Source organism: Danio aesculapii, chromosome 2, assembly GCF_903798145.1.
Source record: "Danio aesculapii chromosome 2, fDanAes4.1, whole genome shotgun sequence".
Classification (NCBI taxonomy): Eukaryota; Metazoa; Chordata; class Actinopteri; order Cypriniformes; family Danionidae; genus Danio; species Danio aesculapii.
Genome location: NC_079436.1, coordinates 25,977,098 through 26,001,855, shown reverse-complemented (window position 1 = coordinate 26,001,855; position 24,758 = coordinate 25,977,098). Strand labels below are relative to the sequence as shown.

At 35.8% G+C, this 24,758-nt stretch overlaps 1 protein-coding gene across 1 annotated transcript in view; it reads right to left on the bottom strand.

The window, feature by feature from the left end:
* The window catches only part of grin3ba (glutamate receptor, ionotropic, N-methyl-D-aspartate 3Ba), a 103,080-nt gene that overhangs the window by 36,457 nt on the left and 41,865 nt on the right, over nucleotides 1-24,758 (bottom strand). Inside the window, 2 exon segments of the mRNA XM_056476089.1 lie at nucleotides 228-1,320; nucleotides 16,685-17,322. Coding sequence (XP_056332064.1) covers nucleotides 228-1,320; nucleotides 16,685-17,322 — 1,731 coding nt within the window.

The following is a 24,758-nucleotide window of genomic DNA, read 5'->3' as shown; positions in this document are numbered from 1 at the left end:
AGCTAACCTAAAAGTGCTCCTGTCAGACACTCAGATAAAATAAATGAAATGAATAGAGCCTTGAGTGAGAACAGCTGAATGAGAACAGCTGAATGGATTCAAAAATGGCAAAACGCAACTGTTTAACTCAAGGAGAGTTGCAAAATGAGCATATTTCCAAAAAAAACAAAAAAAAAAAAAAAAAAAAAAAAAAAAAAAAAAAAACAAGAATGAAATCTAGTGTTTACCTTGACATCATGAATTCCTGACACTTCCTCAAAAGTCTTCTCCCCCACCATGACAGCTGCTAGGTTGGCGGTGTAACTGGACAGCACCAGGAGGCAAAATATGGCCCAAAGGTTCATGAGGAAGCGTCCTGTCCAGCACTTTGGAGTCTTACTAGCGACAGTCCGGCCAAACAGGATGGCGTAGCAGAGGTTAAGAGCAGACGAGTATGAGAAGACCCTAATGCGATTGCGTCCATGTGGAGTCATGCCGAACGGACTGTTCCACTCATATAGAGTGATGAAAAGCGCTGTAATATGCAGTGCCACAAAGATGCCCACCCACATGGACCAGTGAAGGGGCCACATGAAGGCACCAATGGGTGCAGCTGTGTCCTTGCTCCGCACTAGGATCCCCAAACTGGTGGAGAAGAAGGGGCTGGTGAAGTCTATCACTCGGCTTCGAGCGGAGTTGATGCTAAAGCTGGTGACAGCCATATCCGCCACACCGCTGAGCAGGTCACCCACCAGCCCAGTCCATCGACCCCCTTTCCCTGCCCCGTACTTCCCGTCGCCTACAATGTAAAGGTCGAACTCGAAGTGCATGTCCTCAGCTAACTTCTCCAACAGGTCGATGCAGTATCCGTAGCAGCATTTCCGCATGTCAGTTGGCAGGGAGCTGCTGTTGGTTTGTTCCAGCTCTCTGAACAGCTGGTTGAGGACTTCTGAGCTGTTGGTTTGAGGGTCAAGGCACAGCTGCCCTGCTGGACACTGGCCCTCCTCATCCACTTCTCTTGTGAACACAAACGGGTGCTCGACTAAGGTTACGACCCGCAATCTGCTCCCCGCCACTGGGAGTCCTGCTTGCCAGCGCCCACCAAGTCTGATCCCTGGGCCATCCTCCCGCTGGTGCTGGGTCACTCCTGGCCACAGGCCCTGTTCCTCCAGTTCCAGTTGGCCCGACTGCCAGCTTGCCACGGTCACCCAACTTGGCTGGCCCAGAGGATCCCGTTGGAGACTCCAAATGTGAAAGCGTTGGGAGGTAAGGACTCTGGAGAGAGAGCGCTCTACTCGCACAGGGCCTGTCAGCCCAGTGAAGGAAGTGTTCGACAAGAACCTTAGAACAGCAAGGACATGAGAATTGTAAGGGGAATATATATATGCTTCCAGCAATAGCAAAGACAGTGATGAGATGACAGAGCAAAAATATGTTGCTGAATCTCTAGCCAACTGAAGCCTGTATATGAGCCAAATCAGATAACTAGTGAAAACTAGTGAAAAGAATAAATGTACTGCATAGAGATAAGATATGAGAAATAGAGCATTTTAGTTATTTTAAGCCTGGTTATACCAAGGAATCAATTGATTTTGATTCATTTGCAAGTTACATGGTTGTAACTTGATTTACCACATTACAGTTTCATATTAAACATAACAATAAAGATATTTTCCTTTAAAAAAAATAAATACAAGAATAACCTTTACATTGCCAAAACATGTTTTATAATCTTTAGCATCCATTTGCTTTAAGCAATACTGTACGTACAGGTGAAGGCAGAATTATTAGCCCCCGTGAATAATAAGCCCCCCTATTTATTTGTTTTTCCCCCAATTTCTGTTTAATGAAGAGAAGATTTTTTTCAACACATTTCTAAACATAATAGTTTTAATAACTCATGTCTAATAACTGATTTCTTTTATCTTTGCCATGATGACAGTAAATAATATTTGACTAAATATTTTTAAGACACTATTTTTCAGCTTAAAGTGACATTTAAAGGCTTAACTAGGTTAAGTAGGTTAACTAGGCAGGTTAGGATAATTAGGCAAGTTATTGTATAACGATGGTGTGTTCTGTAGACAGTCGGAAAAAAAATTAGCTCAAAGGGGCTAATAATTTTGACCTTAAAATAGCTCATAAAAATTTAAAACTGCTTTTATTCTAGCCGAAATAAAACAAATAAGACCTTCTCTAGAAGAAAAACTATTATCAGACATACTGTGAAAATTTTCTTGCTCTGTTAAACATCATTTGGGAAATATTTAAAAAAGAAAAAAATTCAAAAGGGGCTAATAATGCTGACTTCAACTGTACTTGCATACCTCTTAATCATTGCAATTTACTATATGATTTGTCCTGGAGGTTTGTCCATCCAAATGAATGGGGGAATGATCATAAAAATAAACATTAAAATGTCAAGCCACATTATTGTAGGATATGGAGTGACAACAACAGACATCTACAGTACATGCACTGTAAACAGTTTGCTACACTGTTACAAAAATGAATCGCATTGATTTACAGTCAGTACAATTTCTTCTTACTGTTTGGCTTTTTAAATATCAGCAACTGCAGCAAATTGCATGTTTTTGCACAATTTGAACTTCTGAAAAAAAAGAAGTGTTTTTCACAGTGAAAAATAATTAAGTCAGTACAACAAAAAAACGTAATCCTTAATCCAGTGCTTCATTGGTAAATTACGAGGTCCCAGAATATATCGAGGTAATGGATCCGGCATGTTACCAAATGAGTGAGAAGTGGGGTGGGGGGAGTGGGGGGCTGGTGGGTTGAAGGAAGTATTGCAGGGTGGTGGGGGTGTCGTGGACGAAAGTGAAGAACGGGGCAGGGCAGGGTTGCATGTGAGGAGGGGGATCAGTGAAATGAGGTGCTGGATCAGATTTCAGAGGTGCCTTAAGGCCTGCCTTAATCCTGATAAATGTTTTGTTAACATTTGACTCTGTTTTTTTTTTGTTTTGTTTTTTTCCAATTGAACTGTTTATTTGTTCTGATAGTGTGTTATTTCTTGGTGCCAATGGTGTAGTGGTTAGTGCATCGACACATGGCACTCTGGTGTTCACGACGACCTAAATTCGATTCCCACCTCGAGGTCCTATGCTGATCCTTCCCCTCTCTCCATGCTTTCCTGTCTATACTCTCTACTGTCCTGTCAATTAAAGGTGAAAAAAAAATGTTGAGTTCATGAGAAAAAAATGAAAGGAAATATAGATTATGTTTTTTTTTTGTTCACCAACTTCAGGCTTTAGTTCTGCAGACAAAAAATGTTCAGTTAGCACAGCTTAAAACGTTGTTACTGAGTAGTTCACCACTCCAGACAACTAATAATCTTATGTTAACCAAACTAAATGTTTTTTGTATTACTGACAAATAGTTTTAGCTCAGTGCAAGAAAAAGCGAAAGGAAATAAGGATTATGTTTTTTTATTGTTGTACTGACTTAATTTTTTACAGTGCATAAAAGACCCTTTTATACAAAAATGGTGGTGTTATTCCAGCCATTAAAGCAGGGATGGGCAAACTTGGTCCCGGAGGAGCGGTGTCCTGCAGAGTTTAGCTCCAGCCCTAATCAAACACACCTGCCTACAGATATCTAGTGACCTTGAAGACACTGATTAGCATGTTCAGGTGTGTTTAATTAGTGTTGAAGCAAACCTCTGCAGAACAAAGCCCTCCAGGACTGAGTTTGGCCATTGCTTCATTAAAGCCTTGTGTTTGTAAAATAATAATCAATTAATAATCAATACACATTTGCATTTTTAAGGTTCAATAGACTGTCCTATTTTGGAAAAGTTAGTTTCCCTGACTGTCACATGTCAGCTTTTACAGGTTTAGAACACACTGTAACTGTTGGTGAAATATTATCAGTTCCTACAAAATTGCCATTTAAAAAAGAAAAATCCTTATTTTGATAACAAAATAAATTTCTGTGATTAATTTAAAACTGATGAGCATTTCACAAAAAAAAAAAAAAAAAAAATGATCACAAGGCTACCCAAGTACTTAAATGTCAGCCTTATGAAAATGCCATTTGCTCAGTCAATCGTGTGCTTGAACAGGAACAGAATCTCAGCATGTGCTCACCAATCTGCATCTCATTGGAAGTCATGTTATGCTGAATGAGGGCTAAAAATTGCCTATGATTTACAAAATGTCCTTACAAAAGTGAACATAAGGTTTCAAGGTTTAAATCCATTAATCTCTGTTGAAATGTAAAAGAATAAATGGAACTCAAAATCCATGAAGCAGCAATATGAGCAATTAAATGCAATGAGCTTGCTTAATTAAAAACATATAAATAGGTACTTTAACAGTCACGTTTTAAGAAATTAACATTTATTATTACTATTTTATATTTGGGTAAAATTCATTTATTCACTGCATTTATTCTCTATTATTCTCCAAGCAAGCTATTAAAACCTTGGCTTCTTACGTAAAGCGGCTGGAAGAAGCAGATCATTTGCATTTAAAGAGGCACACATTTGCTCTCAACACTGATAGTTCACCCCTAAGTGAAAGTTGATTCATAATTGATGCACCCTCAAGTGATTATAAATCTTCATGAGATCTTTTTTTTCTGTTGAACACATAAAAAGATATCAGTAATTGAATTATTTGCCTTAATCACAATAATAAGACAATATTAAGAATGGGTCATTTACATGAGTTGCTTTTTGAATGTTCCTTTCATGATCCCGTTTTACATGTTATAGCAAATAATTTGATTAATGTCATCGCCTCACCACGCTATACACATTTCCTCAGGAGTTTGTAATTTCGGCTGTTTCATTTTTAATTTTTCGACTTTAACTGCAGTTTGGCACTTTCACTTTCATTCGGGAACATTTCCTGCATGCTCCCCGTGACAAACGAGATATTAGATACAACTATGAACTGCTGAAAGACTGCTGTTTTTATGGACGTTTATACCGCACGCTGAATAGAAGAAAAAAACCTCTACATTTCACGATGCTGGTGTCTGTGGTCTGCACTGACTCGGTAGGTGCAGAGAGTGTCAAACAGCGTGTGCGTGTGTGTGTGGGTGTGTGTGTGGACTATCCTGTCGCAAAAAAAGTCCTACATGACGGTAATTGTTCGATTGCGGTGTTTACATGTCTGTACTGCACTTCAATAATGTCTTAACTCCAAATGTCTCAACTCAATTTCTCTCTAGTTCGATTATGACCTTAATCGGATTAAATTAATCTAAAATTTTACATGGTAGACTCTTAATCAGAGTATTGTCTAAATCGCATTAAAATCGAAATAATGGTGTCCATGTAAATGTACTCATTGACACCCACAGTAGGAAAAACAAATATTATACAGGTCTCCAGCTTTCTTCAAAATGTCTTCTTTTCTTTTTAACAGAAGAAAGATTCTCAAACAAGTTGAACGGAGAGTAAATTAAGACAGAATTTTCATTTTGGGGTGAACTTTACCTTTAAGCTTATTCGAATGTTAATGAATGAGAATGAGAAATCTAAATGAGCAGTCGTATACACATGGCTGATCATTTACATAAACACGGCCAAATCATCTCCATATAAGAGCTTTCTGCATAACACATCCTATAATCTCTCTCTCTCTCTCTCTCTCTCTCTCTCTCTGCAGATGCCCTCTTGACAGATCCTCAAGCAGTGAGTGTGTCACTTTCAAATCCAGTCCAAACACAACAAACACCTTTTATACAAACACAGACTACACATCTCTCATTAGCCAGCTGTACATACATGCATATCAGCTCAAGATATAATGGAGTTTTCTTACTCTTTTACTTTACATGATGAAATACTGGAAGAAGTATGTGTTTTTTTGTGTATGGTTTTAAGCTCTGTTCACACTGCAGGCAAATGTGGCCTGTATCAGATTTTTTTGCCCACATGTGACTCAGATCTGTTTTTGTCTTGACAGTGTGAACAGCCCAAACTGCATGAAATCTGACCATTTAATTCAGATTTGTGTCACTTTCACATGTGGTATTAAATCAGACACAGATCTGATGTTTTGTGATGCGACTGCAATGTGAACAGTTATGTAAGATTTCGTGTGACGTTTACCAACATGCGTCATCTTTCTGTGCTGTAAACATCATCTACTCCTCAGCAGCATAGTAAAATGGTACACAGGCAATTACATTACCACAGAAAGTTGGTTGTTCATTTTGAAAAAAAAATTGAGGGCAAAACTGGCGGGACACGGGTTGATTGCGAAACTGAAGACAATCGGGGGATGTTGCGGATAGAGGATCCGTGCGCAAAGAAGGGGACAATTTTTATTTTAAATTGGAACTTTCTCTCAGAGAGAAAAAAAAGGGCAGGTGCTCAAGCAACCACACCCCACTTCTGCACTTCCCTCTTGTTTATAACAAAGTAAAATGAAATAACTCTGCAAACAGAGATAAACCAACTCCGCCTTCACGGTTCAGTCTGCGGCTGCTCATTAACCCTTGACGAGATCTACACTGGTGGTCAGAAAGACGCGCACCGCGGTTATCATAATGTCATAATACACCACGGTTGCTGTGAAAAGGCAATAATCATATTAAGAATAATCTGACAATGTGCTTTCTTCATACAGTATACACATTGTGTGCATAATTAGACATTTGTGCTGTCCGTAATTGTATTTGTTGCGCATGTGGGTCAGTTTAGGACCATGATCTGTTCACACTGCAAATCTGATATTGGCCACATTTAAGTTGTTTCTACATTTTTCTGTGCATTTAGAATAGATGTTAGAATGGTAAATCTGAAATTGTTTTTGTTTGGTAAATTTGGTTTGTCAAGAAGATATTTGTTAACAGATTTTATAAACATGTTTGTGTGTACCATGTTTGTGTGTTTTGGGAAAGTTACTTCAAAAAGGTAATTACTCTAACTACCAATTTTTCAACTATAATTTCTAATTCATAAATAATTGAAATTGCATTTACATACATTTTCTAATTGCTTTGTCTGAAAAGTAATTTAATTAGTCAAACATGTGTTGCTTAAAATTCATTAATTTCAATACAATAAAAAAATTATATAAATTGAAATTTTATTTTAATTTAAGTGAAACATGACCTTTTAGTTTAGTTTAGTTTAAAAATACAATACTTAAGAAATATTAAACATTATATGTATCAAAACATGTAATGTTTCAAAGTCATGACACAATAAATTACAAGTAATTTAATTACAGTAATTAGATATTTTGTTACTAATTACACCTAACACACACATGCTTAGTGGATGAGACTCATAGTATTTACAAATCTAAGTGGATTGAACATAATAAAATTAAGTTGTCCCCCCAAAAAACTCAAGAATTGTGTTGTTCGAGCTCATTTTAAATAAGTAGTTTGAACCAAAAGCAAGCATCATTTTTTTGCAGTGTAGATGAGCTGAAAATTCACAGATTCTGGGGACACTTGAAATGTATGGTGTAAGAACAGCATCATATATCCCCTTTAAACAACAAAAGACAAATTAAGACAATCACTGTTAGACATACCATACAGTATGGAAGATTACTTTTGTATCTTTATGTTGTATTATTTGTACATGTTTTAAACACATTGACTTTTTAACATTTAACATTACAATGCAAAGCAATCTTACGTTGGTACAGATGAATGCCCTTACTGTTTTAGCAATATATACGTGTATATATATATATATATATATATATATATATATATATATATATATATATATATATATATATATATATATATATATATATATATATATATATATATATGTGTGTGTGTGTGTGTGCATGAAAAAAAGATTTGAACCCAGTTCCCCTCGCATGCTAAATGAAAATTGCATGTCTAGGCAATCATGCCTCCCTGTAACAAAAAAAGAAGTGCCACAACTGTCACAAAGTGCCCTTTGAAAGAATAAAATGAGGCGCATATATGTCTGCCAAGATTTAAATAATTATTTCTTAATCAAGGGTACCTGATTGGCACAATGATTTTCCTTTTAAAACGAACAATTGGAAATCTTAAACAATATTTTTTTCACAGCAGGTGAAAAGAACAAGAAGAGAAGGAAATATAAATCACTCTTGAGGCACACATAAGTTCAAGGCTTTCTTCAAAGGTATAAGGACAGAAGGGCAGGATTATGACCTGAGCAGACCGAATCACACTAAATCTTTGAACCAATATATGACCTCTGACAGACCATGTGTTTAACCGCCGAGCTGCCACCATATTACTGCTGTTAGCGAGCATCCATTGGAGAGTAGTAAACAAACAAATAAAAAAATAGAGCACGGTTTATACAAAGGTAAGTAATCCTGCGTGCAGCTCCAGAGATTATGGTCTTCAGCACAGATCATGTCATTATGATTCCTCACACAGACTTAGCTACACTGCTTTTATGGTAGAATATATGCCATGAATTAGCTCGGTGATCAATTTTCGTCTATAAATCAGACGGGGAGGAATAGTAGTCAAAGGGCTGCCAGGCGATGTCTGGGTCAGATGAAAAATCCCTGGCGAAAGAGGCTTGTGATGTGTGGCTAAATGAGACCATAAATGATATGCACTCTGTGTGACCATAACCGCACACTTCCATTAAAACGGAGCAGAACAGAGAAAATAAAAGGGGAAAAAAGCTGATTGCCTGGGCCATTAATTTCTCCTGATAGCCCCGAGTTTGACCCGTTGAGAACACTTGATCTAGTGTGAAAGCAGAAGTTCAAAGACATGGGATAATGTGTTAGCGATCGCAAGAGATGATTTCCGTATACTGAGATTTCAATTGCTGTGTCTATTATGAAAGTTTCTGAAAGCTTTAGCGCCTCGCCGAACCAATAATCCCAGTGTGTTGTGCTGTTTTAGGATTCTCGGAGGGAATGTGTTTGGATCTAGTGCCTGTGCTTCAGCGCTACACACTCATTTTTCAGAGCAAATGCATTTCTTAGTGTGAGGGTGGTTGGGGGGGATTCGCACACTGTGAGGTGAATATTAAAGATTACATCACTGCGTTCAATCCAGTTGAAAATCTCAGGGGTCCACTATCTCACTTTTTTTCATTTAAAAAAAAAAAAAGTTTAGTTATCTGAGCAAGACTCATATAACAGCGGCACTTTAATCTTACATCTGAAGGTGCTCTTGCTCTTTTTTTAACCACATATATATAAAAAAATCTCATTTGTGGACTTCCTCCGCCCTTCAGTGATAAGAGTTCTCCGGTATACTGTGAACATGGACTTGATCACACTCCAAGCAAAACTCTACAGTTTGTTTTTCAGTTATAAATACCCTACTTTTTTCTATAATAAGTCAATGTATTTTACCCTTTGATCTTTGAAACTTTGCAGGCAGTTCATACATAGCTATGTTGCACACTTCTGTGATTCAAAGCTGAATTTTCAGCATTAAACAATTCTGCAGAAATCATACTAATGTGCTGCACTGGTATGATCAATTATTACTGCCGTTCAATCATTAATAAAGGTTTTTATTATAATCAATGATTTTTCAAAATTCTGTTCTGCTTTATATTTATATATTATTATTAATATTATTATCATTCATTCATTTTCTTTCGGCTTAGTCCGTTTATTCATCAGGGGTCGTCACATTGGAATGAACCGCCAACTTATCCAGCATACGTTTTATGCAGCGGATGCCCTTCCAGCTGCAACCCAGTACTGAGAAATATTATTATCATTATTCATCATTCATTCATTTTCTTTTCAGCTTAGTCCCTTTATTAATCAGGGGTCGCCACAGCGGAATGAAATGACAACTTATCCAGCATGTTTTACACAGCAGATGCCTTTCCAGCTGCAACCCAATACTGGGAAATATTATTATTATTATTATTATTATTATTATGGGCATCATAGTGGTGCAAAGGGTAGCACGATTGCCTCACAGCAAGAAGGTCACTGATTTGAGCCCAGGCTGGGTCAGCTGGCATTTCTGTATAGAGTTTGCATGTTCTCCCCATGTTTGCCTGGATTTCCTCTGTGTGCTCTGGTTTCCCACACAGTCCAAAGACATGCGCTATAGGTGAAATGGGTAAGCTAAATTGTCCGTAGTGTATGTGTGTGAATGAGTGTGTATTAGTGTTTCCCAATCAAATCAGGGATTCTGCAGGTTTCACCAAGTTAACTTTAAGACTTTATAAGACATTTTTAAGATCATTATAAATTAAATTTTAGACTCTTAAAGGGCTAAATGCTAAGGAATTTTTCTAATGGTTCAGAGGGAATAAGTTTTTATTTGCCCTATCAAAAGAATTATTATAATTGAATACATTTAATAAAAATTGTTATATTTCTTAGCTAAATATTTGTAATACTGTGTAAGAATAAGCACGCTCTAGTTGTATCCATACACTTTTTTTTCGACATAAACTTTCTTTAAAATAAAAAAAAAATGAACAAATGTTTTAAAAGTTTGAAAAACTATAATAAACTAAATCTATGCACAACAGTCTGTCCAGATCAGTGTCCTCAACAGTCAATACATGGAGTACTTTTAAACAACTGTTATTGTAAGGAAAATAATTAAACCATTATGATAAATAGAGTTAAAAATAGCCTTTTAAATAAAAACTTTAAAGTTTAATTGAGATGGATTGTTGGTGATTGTATGGGTTTTGGCCAGATTGAGTAGCAATGCACGAACAAAGAAAAATTAAGACCTGTTAAAAAAGATTTAAAACCTTCAACACAATATTTCAGTAGATTTAAGACTTTTTAAGGCCTAAAATTTAGATTTTAAGATTTAAGACGTTTTAAGACCCCGCGGACACCCTGTTAAAGCGATAATTCACCCAATAAATGTTCTGTCAATTCTGTCACCCTTTACTTGTTTCAAACCTTTACGAGTTTCTTTCTTCTGTAAAACACAAAAAAAGATATTTCGAAAAATGTAACCATCTCAATGGTTACAGGTTTTCAGCTTTCTTCAAAATATCTTCTTTTGTGTTCAACAGAAAAAATTATCTCATCAAGTTTTGAAACCACTTAAGGAAGAGTAAATAGTGAGTCATTTTTCATTTTTGGGTAAACTATCCCTTTAAGTCAACTTTGGTCTGTCAAGATCTACTGTATAAACAACAGTGTCAGTAGCTGCGATACTAATAGACAAGACTCCCAGAGCCTCCTCCACTAACACAATGATAACAACGCATCAAGCTGAGAGTCAGTAGACAGGAGGCTCTGCAAGCTCCTGACGTTAAACTGGACATCAGCACTGAAGATGACCTGAATGCAGAAAGGTTTTGTCCTGTTTATAAAGGCCAGCGAGTCATGAGAGGACACAGTAGTGTCAGAAAGTGGGTTCCATAATGCTGAGAATGCATCGTGTAACTGCTAACTTGACAGTTTATGTTAATGCACACCGGGATGTGGTTTTGATTAAGGAGGTATAAATGTATTGAAAATGCCCCCCAAGTCAGTTAATTGCATTTTAAAGTCTCCGGTGGCTCCATCAGGAAAATAACTTTAAGGCTTGAGACCATACTGCGGTCGAGACAGAATATTCCAGTAACTTAATACTGGTGGCTGGAATACTAATTCAGCCAATTTCCTTGGAGAGTATTTACTACCTCATAATTCCCTTAATGTAAAACATGCTTAATATGTCTACGCACACTAATGACTAAAGGTGAATTTAGGGCTTGAAATGACTGCACTGCGTGATCAGATAACAAATGAATTCCTGATTACGTATCTTAATTAAAATCTGATTTTAAAATACTGACAAGATAGACAGCAGTGTTGGGGGAGTTACTTTGCAGCTGCAGTTGGATGAGTTAAGCACATTTTTGTTTTTACAAATAGTTACATAGTTCTATTTACAACCACATCATCCTGAAGAACCCGTTTAGTTATGCAGAAATGGTTCTCAGTGTAAGTTTAAGGTTCTTTATTTCCCGCCTTTTTGTTTTTAAATCTGTAATTGTCAAAACACCTCATTACTGATTTTCTGGAGCTCGGCATAACGTTTTGTTATACTTAGTTCTGTAAACTGACAAAACAGAAAATAGATGTTAAATGGAGTATATTTTTTCCCTTTTTTTCCACACACACATGCACGCATGCACGCACACACGCACACACGCACACACACACACAAAAAACTCTTCACAACGTTACTTTCACAAATTTAAAAAGCAAAAATGATGTGAGACTTATAACAGCAGGCAAAAGAAAAAAATACTGTCCTTCCCATAGGCACTCCCTTAGAAACAACTCGCATATTCATTAAATATTTATTGTTTTTAAGCAATTATTTTTTGTAATTTGATGCAAAGATGATATAATACAAAGTATAATTTTATGAATGTACATATGTCTAAAAAAATCAACACTTGTGTATAGAGCTGCATCCACAGTAGTCACATCGCAGCATTTGCTCTGCTGAGTTATGATTATAGTTGATCAGCACCACAGTGGAGTTGAGTCACTGAAGAGTTTAACCATAACAGAGGGAAAGTGTATTATTTGCATGTGTTTCAAGGCATTTTAAGATTTCTAATAATTATTAATAAAGATTTTTAACAATAAATGAACTTTACTCATTCATACAATAAAGACTATACAGTGTTATTTTACAGTTTCCATTGCATTTGAGTATCATGTTTCTGTACCTGAATCCAGTTTGACACTCCAGATAACTGTAAAGCACAATTTTTTTTCACTTTTATCTTTGCTCAATTGTATTCATTTATGCTTGTAACTTATTTATTAAATTTTATGCATGATTCAATAATGATTTTCCAATTGGAGCTATTCAAGTCATCTGGTGAAACTGTATTCATAGAGCATTATCATTCGTTCATTCATTTTCTTTTCGGCTCAGTCCCTTTATTAATCAGAGGTCGCCACAGCGAAATAAACCACCAACTTAACTTATCCAGCATATGTTTTACGCAGCGGATGCCCTTCCAGCTGCAACCCACCACTGGAAAACATCCATACACACTCATTCACACACATACACTATGGACAATTTTAGCTTAACCAATTCATGTCTTTGGACTTGTCGGGGAAACCAGAGCACCTGGAGGAAACACGCACCCACAACGGGAAGAACATGCAAACTCCACACAGAAATGCCAACTGACCCAGCCGAGGCTCGAACCAGCAACCTTCCTGCTGTGAAGCAACATCGCTACCCACTGCACTGCCCCATATAGCAATATATATTGCAGAAAACCAAAGTATAGCAATGTTGTATTTTTCCATCACCATGCAGCCCTACTTCTGAGGATTTAAGATGCTTATGACCATTGAAACATGTCATCACCATCTTGTGACATGGGTTTTTACTAGACTGTCAACACTCTTTCAACAGGTAAATGATTTCCTTAAATGTCTTGTCTACACATTAAATTGGAAACTATAGTTTAAAAGGTAAGTTTGACCTATTTGTTATGTACTTATGTGATTTATTTGTCTTGATTATTACTTTATTTTTGGCAAAAATACACCAGGTCCCAAAAATACAAAACCTATGCAGTGAATATAAGTAGTCACGGGACATGTTTCATATTTTTGAGACTGTGTATGTTTTTGCACATTATCTAAATCTCACATACCTTCCTTTTTGTTGCCTTTGTCCTTATGAATAAAAACTAATAGAAACGGTAACTTTAAACTCAATTACATAGTTCAGAGGCTGTCATAAGCTACAAGAGGAGACAGTAAAGCTGCTACTCAGTTACACCAAAATACAAATATAACAATAAACCAAAAGCCATTAAAGCAGATTGTGAAGACATGTCACAGAAACATTTCTATTTTATGTATATATCAGTGTTATTAATTAATGTATTCAGCTAATAACTGTTGTTATCAGTTTAAATCATTAAACACTGTTATAACAATAAGTCACTCATTTAAAGACCTACAAGACAAAGCACGGTTTGTTTATGGAACATTATGAAGTGTTCTGTTTTACACCTAAAAATGCTTCTGCTATTGTAAAAGGCTGAAGAACCCTTGGTACTGTTTTGTTCCAGAGTGCAAAGTTAAGCTAGATACTAACAAAAATACAACACTGAAAATGCATTTTATTAACTCACTGTATTGAAAATGACCAGAGAAATATCCATAATATGAACAAAAATATCTAAAAACTATAAGGGTATATTTTAAAACCATTAGCGATGACATTTTGCTACAAATCATTTCACATTATGCGTCTACTTGCTACATTCTTAAATTGATGCCTCGTGACAGTGCTTAAATTTTCAGTTTGCATAAGCAGCATACAATAGAGTGACCTATGATATTTTACTCTTTGAGACACATAAATTTCAATAAATAAGGCTGTGGATAGTTTTTTTTCCTACGCTAATGTCTAATCCCGACACAATTTTCATATCCCTTTTAGATAATTAGGCTCGAAGGCAAGGGGTCCACAAGCCACACATGTCACATGCAGATTCCACATTAATCAGAAACGTGAAGCATTGATAAATGAGGTGCAAAATGAGTGCTTTAATTTTTAGTTTGCATAGTATAACCTATGACAGTTGACTATTTAAGACGCATAAATTTCAATATATAAAACCACGTAGAGTTTCTTTCGCTAATGCTTACTTTCTAACACAATCTACAAGTTTTTCTGTGAATTATTTTTAGAATTCCAGATTGGTCATAAAACTTAAGCATAGTAAATAAAGCATACTTTAGCAAAATGTCTTAGCCTTAGTGTGGCAATGCTTTTGTGTGAGCTGTGAAACTATAGTCTTCTACTGTAGATTAAATCCTATATCTCCAGCTATATTGTGAGTAACTGGGCTTGAAGGTCATGGCTTGAGCCACACGTCACTTGATAATTGCACTGTTTAGACGATGTGTGAAACATTGAAAATGGGGTAAACCTTTGCAAAACATATTCTCTTTAGTTTTTGTTTTTAACCTATGACACTTGGCCCTTTAAGGCATAAATAAGACCATGGATTTCTTTTGCTAATGGCGCATACTGATAAAATCTCCAGTTTTATCATGGATAACCAGGCATTAAGGGCATAGGGTTATATTTGCCACGCATCACATGAAAGCAGCTCACTATTAAGAAATGTGAAACATTGCAAATGGGTGATACCTGTGTAAAAGGTAGCCTATTAGATATAATGTGACAAACAGCGGCAATGCAGCATTGCTAAACAAGATCGCTATTGTTTATGTCAAATTATGACTAATAGGCCACATTTATAGTACTTCTTGGGAAAAAAGCTTGTTACCTTATGTTTTAGTTTGTTTATGAACAGTTTTTGTACTGTTATATAAAGGTAAGCTATTGTCTTTGAATGTGGAAAACCTTCTTTGGGTCTTTAAACAAGAAAAGATGCCTCTGCCCTTTACATTTTAGGATGGAATTTCTTGCAAAATTAGGATCACATCTGAGGGTTGGTGGCATCTTGAACCCCTCAATCTTGAAATATTAAAAGCACCTCTAGTAGACAGTAGATTCAGGCATGACATATTTCCTTTATTCCTCCATTGACTGCTTATGAATGCAACATTTTAAGCTTTCAGGTGTATCTGGAAGCCTTTACGAATTCAAGTCATAAAATGTTCATTTCTGCTCTGCTTTAAAAATCTGTTAGATACTTTGAAATATGGAACTTTCTTAAATAGTTATAATATTCCTTAGCTGAAGATGTTTCACATCAAGGTTATTATAGTTAGCGAAAACGAAAATTTGAAATCATTTTTGTTAGCTAAAATAAAAATAAAAATGAGAGATTTAAAAAAAAAAACTAGAACTAACTGAAACTAACTAACATTTTAGCTAAAACTTCCTTTGTTTTCGTATTTGTAAATGTATTTAATACATAACCCTACTGTAAACCTTTTAGAAGTAAATCTATTTACTTCACGCTGCCAGGTGTTTGAGCCGTACGGCACCTCAGAGTCTGTAATCCTGATGCCATTGGCCAGATCAAGCTGGTTCTCCCCCAGTCAGTCCTCGCTGTTGCTCTCATGACAAAAACAATGAGTGGACATGACAGCAGCACAGTCACAGCATTAAATACAGAGACTTAAAAGTATTACACACATTTGTGCCCAATAATGGGTTTTATTTCTGTATTATCTATATCTATTAGTGATCACGATCGCAAACAAATTGTTCTTTTTAACCGGATCTTCTAAGTGAACCAGTTGAACTAGTTCACCAAATCAACCTAAATCATTTGAAATAATTCACGTCTTGAGTAAGCACTCTTATCCACAAACTACTTACTTTTTAACATGTCTAATATCACCATCTGAGTTGAAATAAACCAATATATACGGAGTTATTCAGTTATTAGAACAGAACACTGAGATCAGATATGAGAAGCGGTGAACCAAAACTGCACATGCGTGATTCAGCAGATGGTGAACCGAACACAAACAGTACATGACGGCCTGCTGTGACTGTACTAAACGTTTTTATTATACAATATTTATTCTGATGATTTTGAATCCTGTACCTAACAAATATCCTTATTTAAAAAAAAAACAAATAAAACTAATATAAAAACTAATAAAAACTAGTAAAGCTCCATGTAAAAACTAATTAAAACTAACTGAATTGGAAAACAAAAAGTCAAAAAAGAATAAAAAATAAAAATAAATAAAAATAAAACTAACCAAAATAATTAAAACACCAAAATAAAACTAATGAAAAATCCAAAACTATTATAACCTTGTTTCAAATGCATGCTTACCTGGCAAGGTACTGTCCAGAGGAGGGTAGCTCATGTTTATTGGGCTTGTCGAAACAGTTCACCATGTTCTGAATGAGTGCCAAATCTGGTCTCACCATGGTAGCAGCATATACAGCTCTGCCAATGAGCTGCAGGGTGTCCCTAATGTAGAAGTTCAAGGGTTTGCGATTGACCTCCCCATAAGCCAGAAGACCGAGTGGGGAGCCAATCGAGTGTAGAGAATCCAGACTAAGCGGGTATCCCATGATCCAGTGCATAGGAGGCAATGTGCCACTCAACTGATGGGCACCGTGCAGCACTGTGGCTGTACATTCAGGGTCGGAGCCAAAAAGCACCACGGAGGACGCCGGAGCAGAAGGAGTCCTGCTGAGGAGCTGGGAGAGGAGCTCCATCACCTTGTCTTCGCTTATATTTTCCTCAAGTCTGGACAGATTGAGAGTCTCCCAAAGGTGCCAGTGGGCTCCGTCTAAACCTAGGTGACCGCGCTGTTGAAGCTCTTCCAGCATTCCAGTATTCCCACCTCCCGGACAGACAGTTGCCGCTCCACCTTGCCAGCCCCCTCTCAGCAACACAGCCAAAAGTAGGTCCGATAGTCCTGAAGGAGGCATTCGAGTCATCATCTGCAAATGGAAGCGGTTCTGAAAACAGAAAACATCCACATATACAATTATTCAAAATAAAACTGAGAACAAATTTAGGGTTAAGGGCAGGGGTGTACAGTCCTGCTCCTGGAGAGCCACTGTCAGGCATATTTCAGCTCCTACCCCAATTTAAAAAAACACTCCACCTATTTATCTCATTTTACAAGTCAGCTAGAGTTAAACAGTTGAGTTTTACCATTTTTGAATCCATTCAGCCGATCTCTGGGTATAGAGGGAACAAATTTAGCTTAAATCACTGAATCAGATTAGACCATTAGCATCTCGTTTAAAAAATCTGAAGTACTTTGTCTATCAATCATCAACATTTCTCTTTTTATTCTCTCATGATAGTCCCTCGATCACACATCATACAGACAAGTATATTGTTGCTAAAATTCCACAAAGCCTTCTTACATTTCATGTCCATCAAGCAGCACAATTCCCTCTCTTTTGTTTTGCAATTCTAAAAGCTTTGTACGGAAGTGTTTTTATTGGTTAATATCACCCACAGTACCCCCGCTCCCTATACGCAGAGTACGCAGGTTGCGTAGGGCACCAACTACAGAGGGGTCACCATCTCAGTTGCTCAATATTTTTTAATTAATATTTATTTAGTAATATTAACATAAACTGAGTGTAAATAAAATAAATATTGATAGTTTGTTGATAAATAATTTAAAAAAAATTCATTTTATGACGAATAAAAAAAAAAAAATTAAAAAACAAACAAAAAAAAAGACGTAATTTTTTTTATGTGTACGCACATAGCTATACATCTTTGCGGCTTATTTTTGGCTGCCCAGGAAAAGACAACAGCAGTCTGGAGCCAAGAAGAGGAAAAAAATACAAGATGAATCGCGTGCATCACCTTCAGGTAATTATGTCCATGAATCTGGAAAGCATATTTTTGGTTGTTCAAGTAAATTAGTGAGGCTAATGTTTAACTTCGCCACAACTGCACAAATCTGCCTTATTTGTTGTTGTTTACGTTCAGTTTCTTGCTTTGCTGCTATTTGTTGTGCTTTAAATTATGATAGGACAAGTTTTATGATTTTTTAAGGTAGCCCTTCTTCCCCATTGCTGATAAATACACAAACTCAATTGTTATTATTAACTTGTTCAATACTTTACAATTCTGTTTGCACACCAGCTACTGTACATACACATGCACTGCACAATAATTTCACTGCATGTATTACTATAATTCTCTATAGTTACCATTGTTTATTGTTTTGTCTATTTCTATGCATTTCTTATTGATGCTCTCTGATAGCTGCCAAGTTAATTTCGTTGCAATGACAATAACATCTCTTTAGTCTTTACATCGGTGGATTGTTGTTTTTAATAGTCATGTCAAAGCAGTTAGTAAATCAGCATACTATCATCTCAAAACATTGCAAGAATTTGATGCTTTGTTTCCAGTGAAGACTTGGAGAAACTTGTTCATGCTTTTATCAGCAGCAGAGTGGATTACTGTAACGGCCTCCTCACGGGCCTTCCCAAAAAAACAGTCAGACAGAATCAGGCCAAGATTCTGACCAGAAGCAGAAAAACAGAGTACATCACACCTGTCCTCAGGTCTTTACACTGGCTCCCAGTTACATTCAGAATAGATTTTCAAGTATTACTAATTGTCTACAAATCACTAAACAGCCTAGGCCCTCAATACATTACGGATATGCTCACTGAATACAAACCTAACAGATCACTCAGATCTTTAGGATATAAACTAGAAATTCCAAGAGTTCAGTCAAAGCAGGGTGAATCGGCCTTCAGCTACTACGCCCCCCGCTGCTGGAATCAGCTTCCAGAAATAATCAGATGTGCTCCAACATTAGGCACATTCAGATCAAGACTGAAAACCCATCTGTTTAGCTTTGAATGAGCACTGGGCTACATCCGACAGATCGCACTATTGTGTCTTTCTTTTCTTATTCATTCTTTTATAGCCCGTTTTAACACGTTTTAATCTGTTTTTAATCATTTTTATTATTTGTTTTTTATTTTCTTATACTTGTATTTTTTATTCTTGTTTATATAAAGCACTTTGAATTGCCACTGTGCATGAAATGTGCTATAGAAATAAACTTGTCTTGCCTTTAATGGGCCAGATTTTCATTTTTGTACATTACTATATGAAATAACAAAACTGACTAATATTCTGTGATTCTGAAAGATCAGTAATATAAAATAAGTCATGACTGTAAGCCACAGGCCATAAACCATTTTATTTCATCGATTCTTTAATGTTTATTTTTTCTGAATGTTAAAGTTTTTGTTTAAAAATACATTGATTAATTCTTAAAAACCACACATGTCTTTGGTTTATACTGAAAGCAAGGGTCAGTTTTAGTCACCATAGATTAAAGTGCAAGTTGCATCCATAATTTGGTTGTAGTTTAGACACATTATGAAGAGTGTTTGACTAGCCCATTGTTTTAATAGTATGACATGAGTTTTTCTTTAAATGACAAATTTCTTCTGCTTTGTACATGGAGGTTCAATGCTGTAATTTGTCACAAAAGAAGATGCGGTGGCATGATCCAGCACTGCTTCAGGGGCACCAGCAGCTGCACAGACACAGTATGCAGCACTAAGAACCGTCCATCTCTACAGGTACCGAGAGGGTTTTGTTCCTTACCTTTTGAAAATGTTTGAAATTGGGAATGTTCTGCAGAAGACATGTACAGGTAAGTGTATATTTTGATGTAAACTATTAATTTATAATGTAAATATTTGAAAGTTTCAATATAATTGAATATTTATTTATACGAATAAATAAATACATGTTTAAATACACTTTGTGTGTTTTTGTTCCTCTGTGGGGGCACCACAGTAAAATTTCCTATAGGGCAACCTTTTGGCTAGCAGCGGCCCTGATCACCCACGTGATGGAATTTGTTGTGGGTGAAGAGAAAAAAAAATGAAACTTGCTTTCTGTGTAGAAGTGATGCATCACAGACATCATGCACTATGATACACTACACAAGAAGAAATTATTGAATTTTCGGTCCTGACACCCGTTAGTTGTTTTCAAATCCTCATAAAACCCTACGTCAAGCAAAATCATGGAAAATTGTGCAATCTAATCAAGGCATACTAGGAAATTCAAGATGAGTGTGTTGAGGCATGTTAAAACTAAACAATCCAGGACAGTGGCCCTTCAGGACTGGGTTTGGATACCCCTGACTTGTGGCAATATTCAATAGATGTCAAAGAGATTTCAATTGATATTTCAGAGTGAAGCATGTTCCTTTACACACAAGCAGTTCATAATCAGATGCTTTAATTGTTTCATAGTCGATCGGTTATTGCTTTGTTCATTGAGTTTCAGCCTCAAACATCAAGCATACAGACTGTTGGCTGAATGTATGAGGTAGGGCTGTGCAATATGTTGTTTCAGCATCGATATCGAAATGTGATCATTCACAATAATCACATCGCGAGTATATGCAATGTTGAGCTTGGATTATATTTTATCGTTTCACAAGTGTTTTTTGAGGCCTGTGACTGTGTGAGGGTTTTAAAAGCATTCAGGCATGAGCAATTGTACTGTTTGTACCTTTGAATAATTAATATCGATTAGTTTCATGGATTTGTTTATAAAAGGAAGACTATAGAGTATTATTTTTCCTTTGATTATCAAATTATTGTACACCTGAATACATTTAATTAGCATATTCTCTTTCTTTAATTTATCTATGCTTGTAGATTGTTTATTATATTTTGTGCACTCCCCTATATAATATTCCCAATCAATATACAATTATAGACTAGTGAAATTGTATTCAATTGTACCGTATTCAAATTGTATATCGCGAAAAAATATTGCAGAATATAAAAATATTGCAATGTGTAATTTTTTTAAAATCCAGCAGCCCTAGTATGAGGCATATGGCAATACATTTAGAAACACTTCTGGAGTTACAAAGTCATCATCAATTCTACAGAATTGCATTCTTTATTTTCTGCCTAGAAACAAGGCTGTCATGACAGGAGACCCCCTCATATTAAAGGCGAATGTCTATGTGTATACAGCTGTCACAAAAATCACCTATTAGGGGTGGGTTTTCACAAGAATGTAAATCATAAATACTTTACTATTATTTTAGGGACGTCAATGTTATAATTTCACACCACTAAACGCAATGCTGAACAAAATACACAGTGATTGTTTTTAAGCATCACACAGTATCACAGAGGTTCTTGGCTAATGTAGGCTGCTATTGAGTCTGGAGCTTCTGTCATAAGTCATAAGGTCAGGCTACATGAGACCAGGTCAATACATAACGTACAACTGCGCCTGCAGTTTTCAATCAGTACAAATGCCTGATTGTTTACCATTTGAAAATGAAAAGGATAGTCATAAACATAAACATTTTAAATTATTGTGCTATTAAATATTTTCAAAATAAGAATACTTTTTATAAGTTTTTTTAAAAATATAAATTGTTATTATTATTTTATAGCTGTATTGATTTTAGTTAAATTTTCCAGCCATACAAAACAAACACAGCATACCTTATGTGTGTTTAACACCAATCCTGTCTTAGATATAAGATATAATATCTAGATATTAATATAATAATATTATATATATATATATATATATATATATATATATATATATATAGATAGATAGATAGATAGATAGATAGATAGATAGATAGATAGATAGATAGATAGATAGATAGATAGATAGATAGATAGATAGATAGATAGATAGATATTAGAGATATATAGATATATAGATATATTAGATATATAATATATAGATAGATATAGTACTAGACAAAAATTATAATACCCTCTCTTTTTTAAATAACACCAGTACTTCACTACATTAATACAATAATTACTACCTTTTACTTATCAAACAATACGTTGTGCTGACACACTTTCAGAAATAAAGGTAACTGGAGTAGTACTTTTGTACTTTTTAGCTACTAATATGTACACTTTCGGTACTATTTTGTAATTTTAAAGTAACAATATAGCCCACTTCAGCACAAATGAAAAGGTGTCATCCCAGTGACAGCTTTTGTTGCTTTATTTCTGAGAGTGCAGCATGTGTGCACATATTTCCACTCAGCACAGCACTGCTTTCACAGATAGTGTTAGGCACCATAACATATCATGCATGAATAAAGTAAATAAAGCGCATGACATGCATGCTATTAAAATGAGTTATTAAGCGTGACAGCCTTAGAAAAGAAATCAATGCTGTTATCGTGCTGACTGACACACACACCTGAAGTATGTGAACAGAAATGACCACAGACAGCATGTGATGACCAATTTTAGCTCTTTTTAGCACCATTATTCCAGTTGAATGCTTTTCCATTTGACCCTTTTGGCCAACTTGCCAATACTGCAAAAATCCATACACTTACCTGTAGGCTAGGCTGTATGATAGATTGGTATTTCCACGACACTAACCTTTGAACTGGCAAGTTATTTATTTATTTATTTTTTTTCTGCATGTGCGGGACAAGTCAAAGGCCAAGTTTCAGTTGTTTAAATAAACAAGTAACACAATTATGAGTTAAATGTTGGGTCGCTTGTTAGCTAAAGGTGCAGTAGGTGAATGTCTTAAGAAACATTTTTTGTTGTGCTGGTTAAAAGTCTCTTCAAATTCCGACAGTAATGATTAAAGTAAAGGATCTAAATGTATGTTTACATTCTGGGTAAAGCATGAGACTAAAAAATGTTTGTCCAACTAAAAATTGTTTCAATTATGACAGGTATCTCAAACTGTTTGTCAACAAATTTAAATGTGTATTTCTGCGCAGCCTCTTTAAGCAGACAGATACATTATTTGCATGTAAACGTGAAACATGGCCACCTACAGCTGACAGAAAGACATCAGGCAAACTCTGAAGACTTCTTTCTGAAAGACCAATTTAGCCTAGAAAGATTCTGCCGAAAATGCAGAATCAAAACTCTCCTAAATCATGAGTCAACATCGAAGTTAGTTTTGCCCGCTGGATGGAAATGATGTTATGCAGTTCTGAAGGATGACACCATGGCTAAAGTATTACTTTTAGACAGGTATGTTTTAGAACTATTTTAGCTATGCAAAGGTTACCTAGATTGTATTGTTGTTTATGAATGGGTTTATATGCACTAAAGTGTGTTTCAGCCACTGAAAACGTCCGGCAAAATATTGACTTCGCGAAGTACCTTTTACAGCATTAATAATATATTCGGTTAAAGAAACATAAGCATTCATTTAGTTGTTCTAGTGTAAAAAGAGATAAAAACAAGTGATGTATTAGGATCAGCGAGAACAATTAAAAACGAAAAGTCAGTCACAATTTCTGTTTATAGCACTCCTTCTGATCTGATTTTTATATAGTTGAATAACGAAACTTAAGTAAATAGCGATCTCTACTAAAAAGGCAGTCAGACAGTTGCAGCTCATCCAAAACGCTGCGGCCAGGATTCTGACCAGAACCAGAAAATCAGAGCACATCAAACCTGTCCTCAGGTTTTTACACTGGATCCCAGTTACACTCAGAATAGATTTTAAAGTACTATTACTGGTCTATAAATCATTAAATGGCCTAGGACTTCAATACATTACAGATATGCTCACTGAATACAAACCTAACAGATCACTCGGATCTTTAGGATCAAATAAACTAGAAATTCCAAGAGTTCAGTCAAAGCAGGGTGAATCGGCCTTCAGCTACTATGCCCCTCGCTGCTGGAATCAGCTTCCAGAAATGATCAGATGTGCTCCAACATTAGGCACATTCAAATCAAGACTGAAAACACATCTGTTTAGCTGTGCCCTTACTGAATGAGCACTGTGCTACGTCCGACAGTTCGCACTTTTATGTTTTTCTCTTCTTTTTAATTTATTTATAACCTGTTTAAACACATTTTATCTGTTTTTAGAATTTTTTTTAATCATTTTTATTATTTGTTTTTTATTTTTCTCATACCTGTCTCTTTTATTCTTGTTTATATAAAGCACTTTGAATTGCCACTGTGTGTGAAATGTGCTATAGAAATAAACTTGCCTTGCCTTTCGCCAAACCAGCTTTACTGAGGTGATGTTGGATTTATATTCCCATATTCGTTCATTTTTGAGCAGTGACAACCTGTGACACGCTCCCACTGTCACGTTACTTTGAATATTGGGTCTGAAATAGCATGTAGCATGACCTCAAAACAACATTGGCACTATTTCATTGACTGAGAACAATGGGGTATTTTATAGTAATTGCCTGATTATATGACTTCATTATTTAGAATTTGCAAATAATACTTTTCTGAAATTATATCATTAAAGAGAAAGTCAGAATGTGCGAATATAAAACCAACTCACCCCAAGGCCAGTTTTGGGGAAATATTATCCCTGCACCCACTGGCCGGTCAACCACTACGCTGGACAAAGTGCGTGTCTCCATAGAGTTTTCTAACTG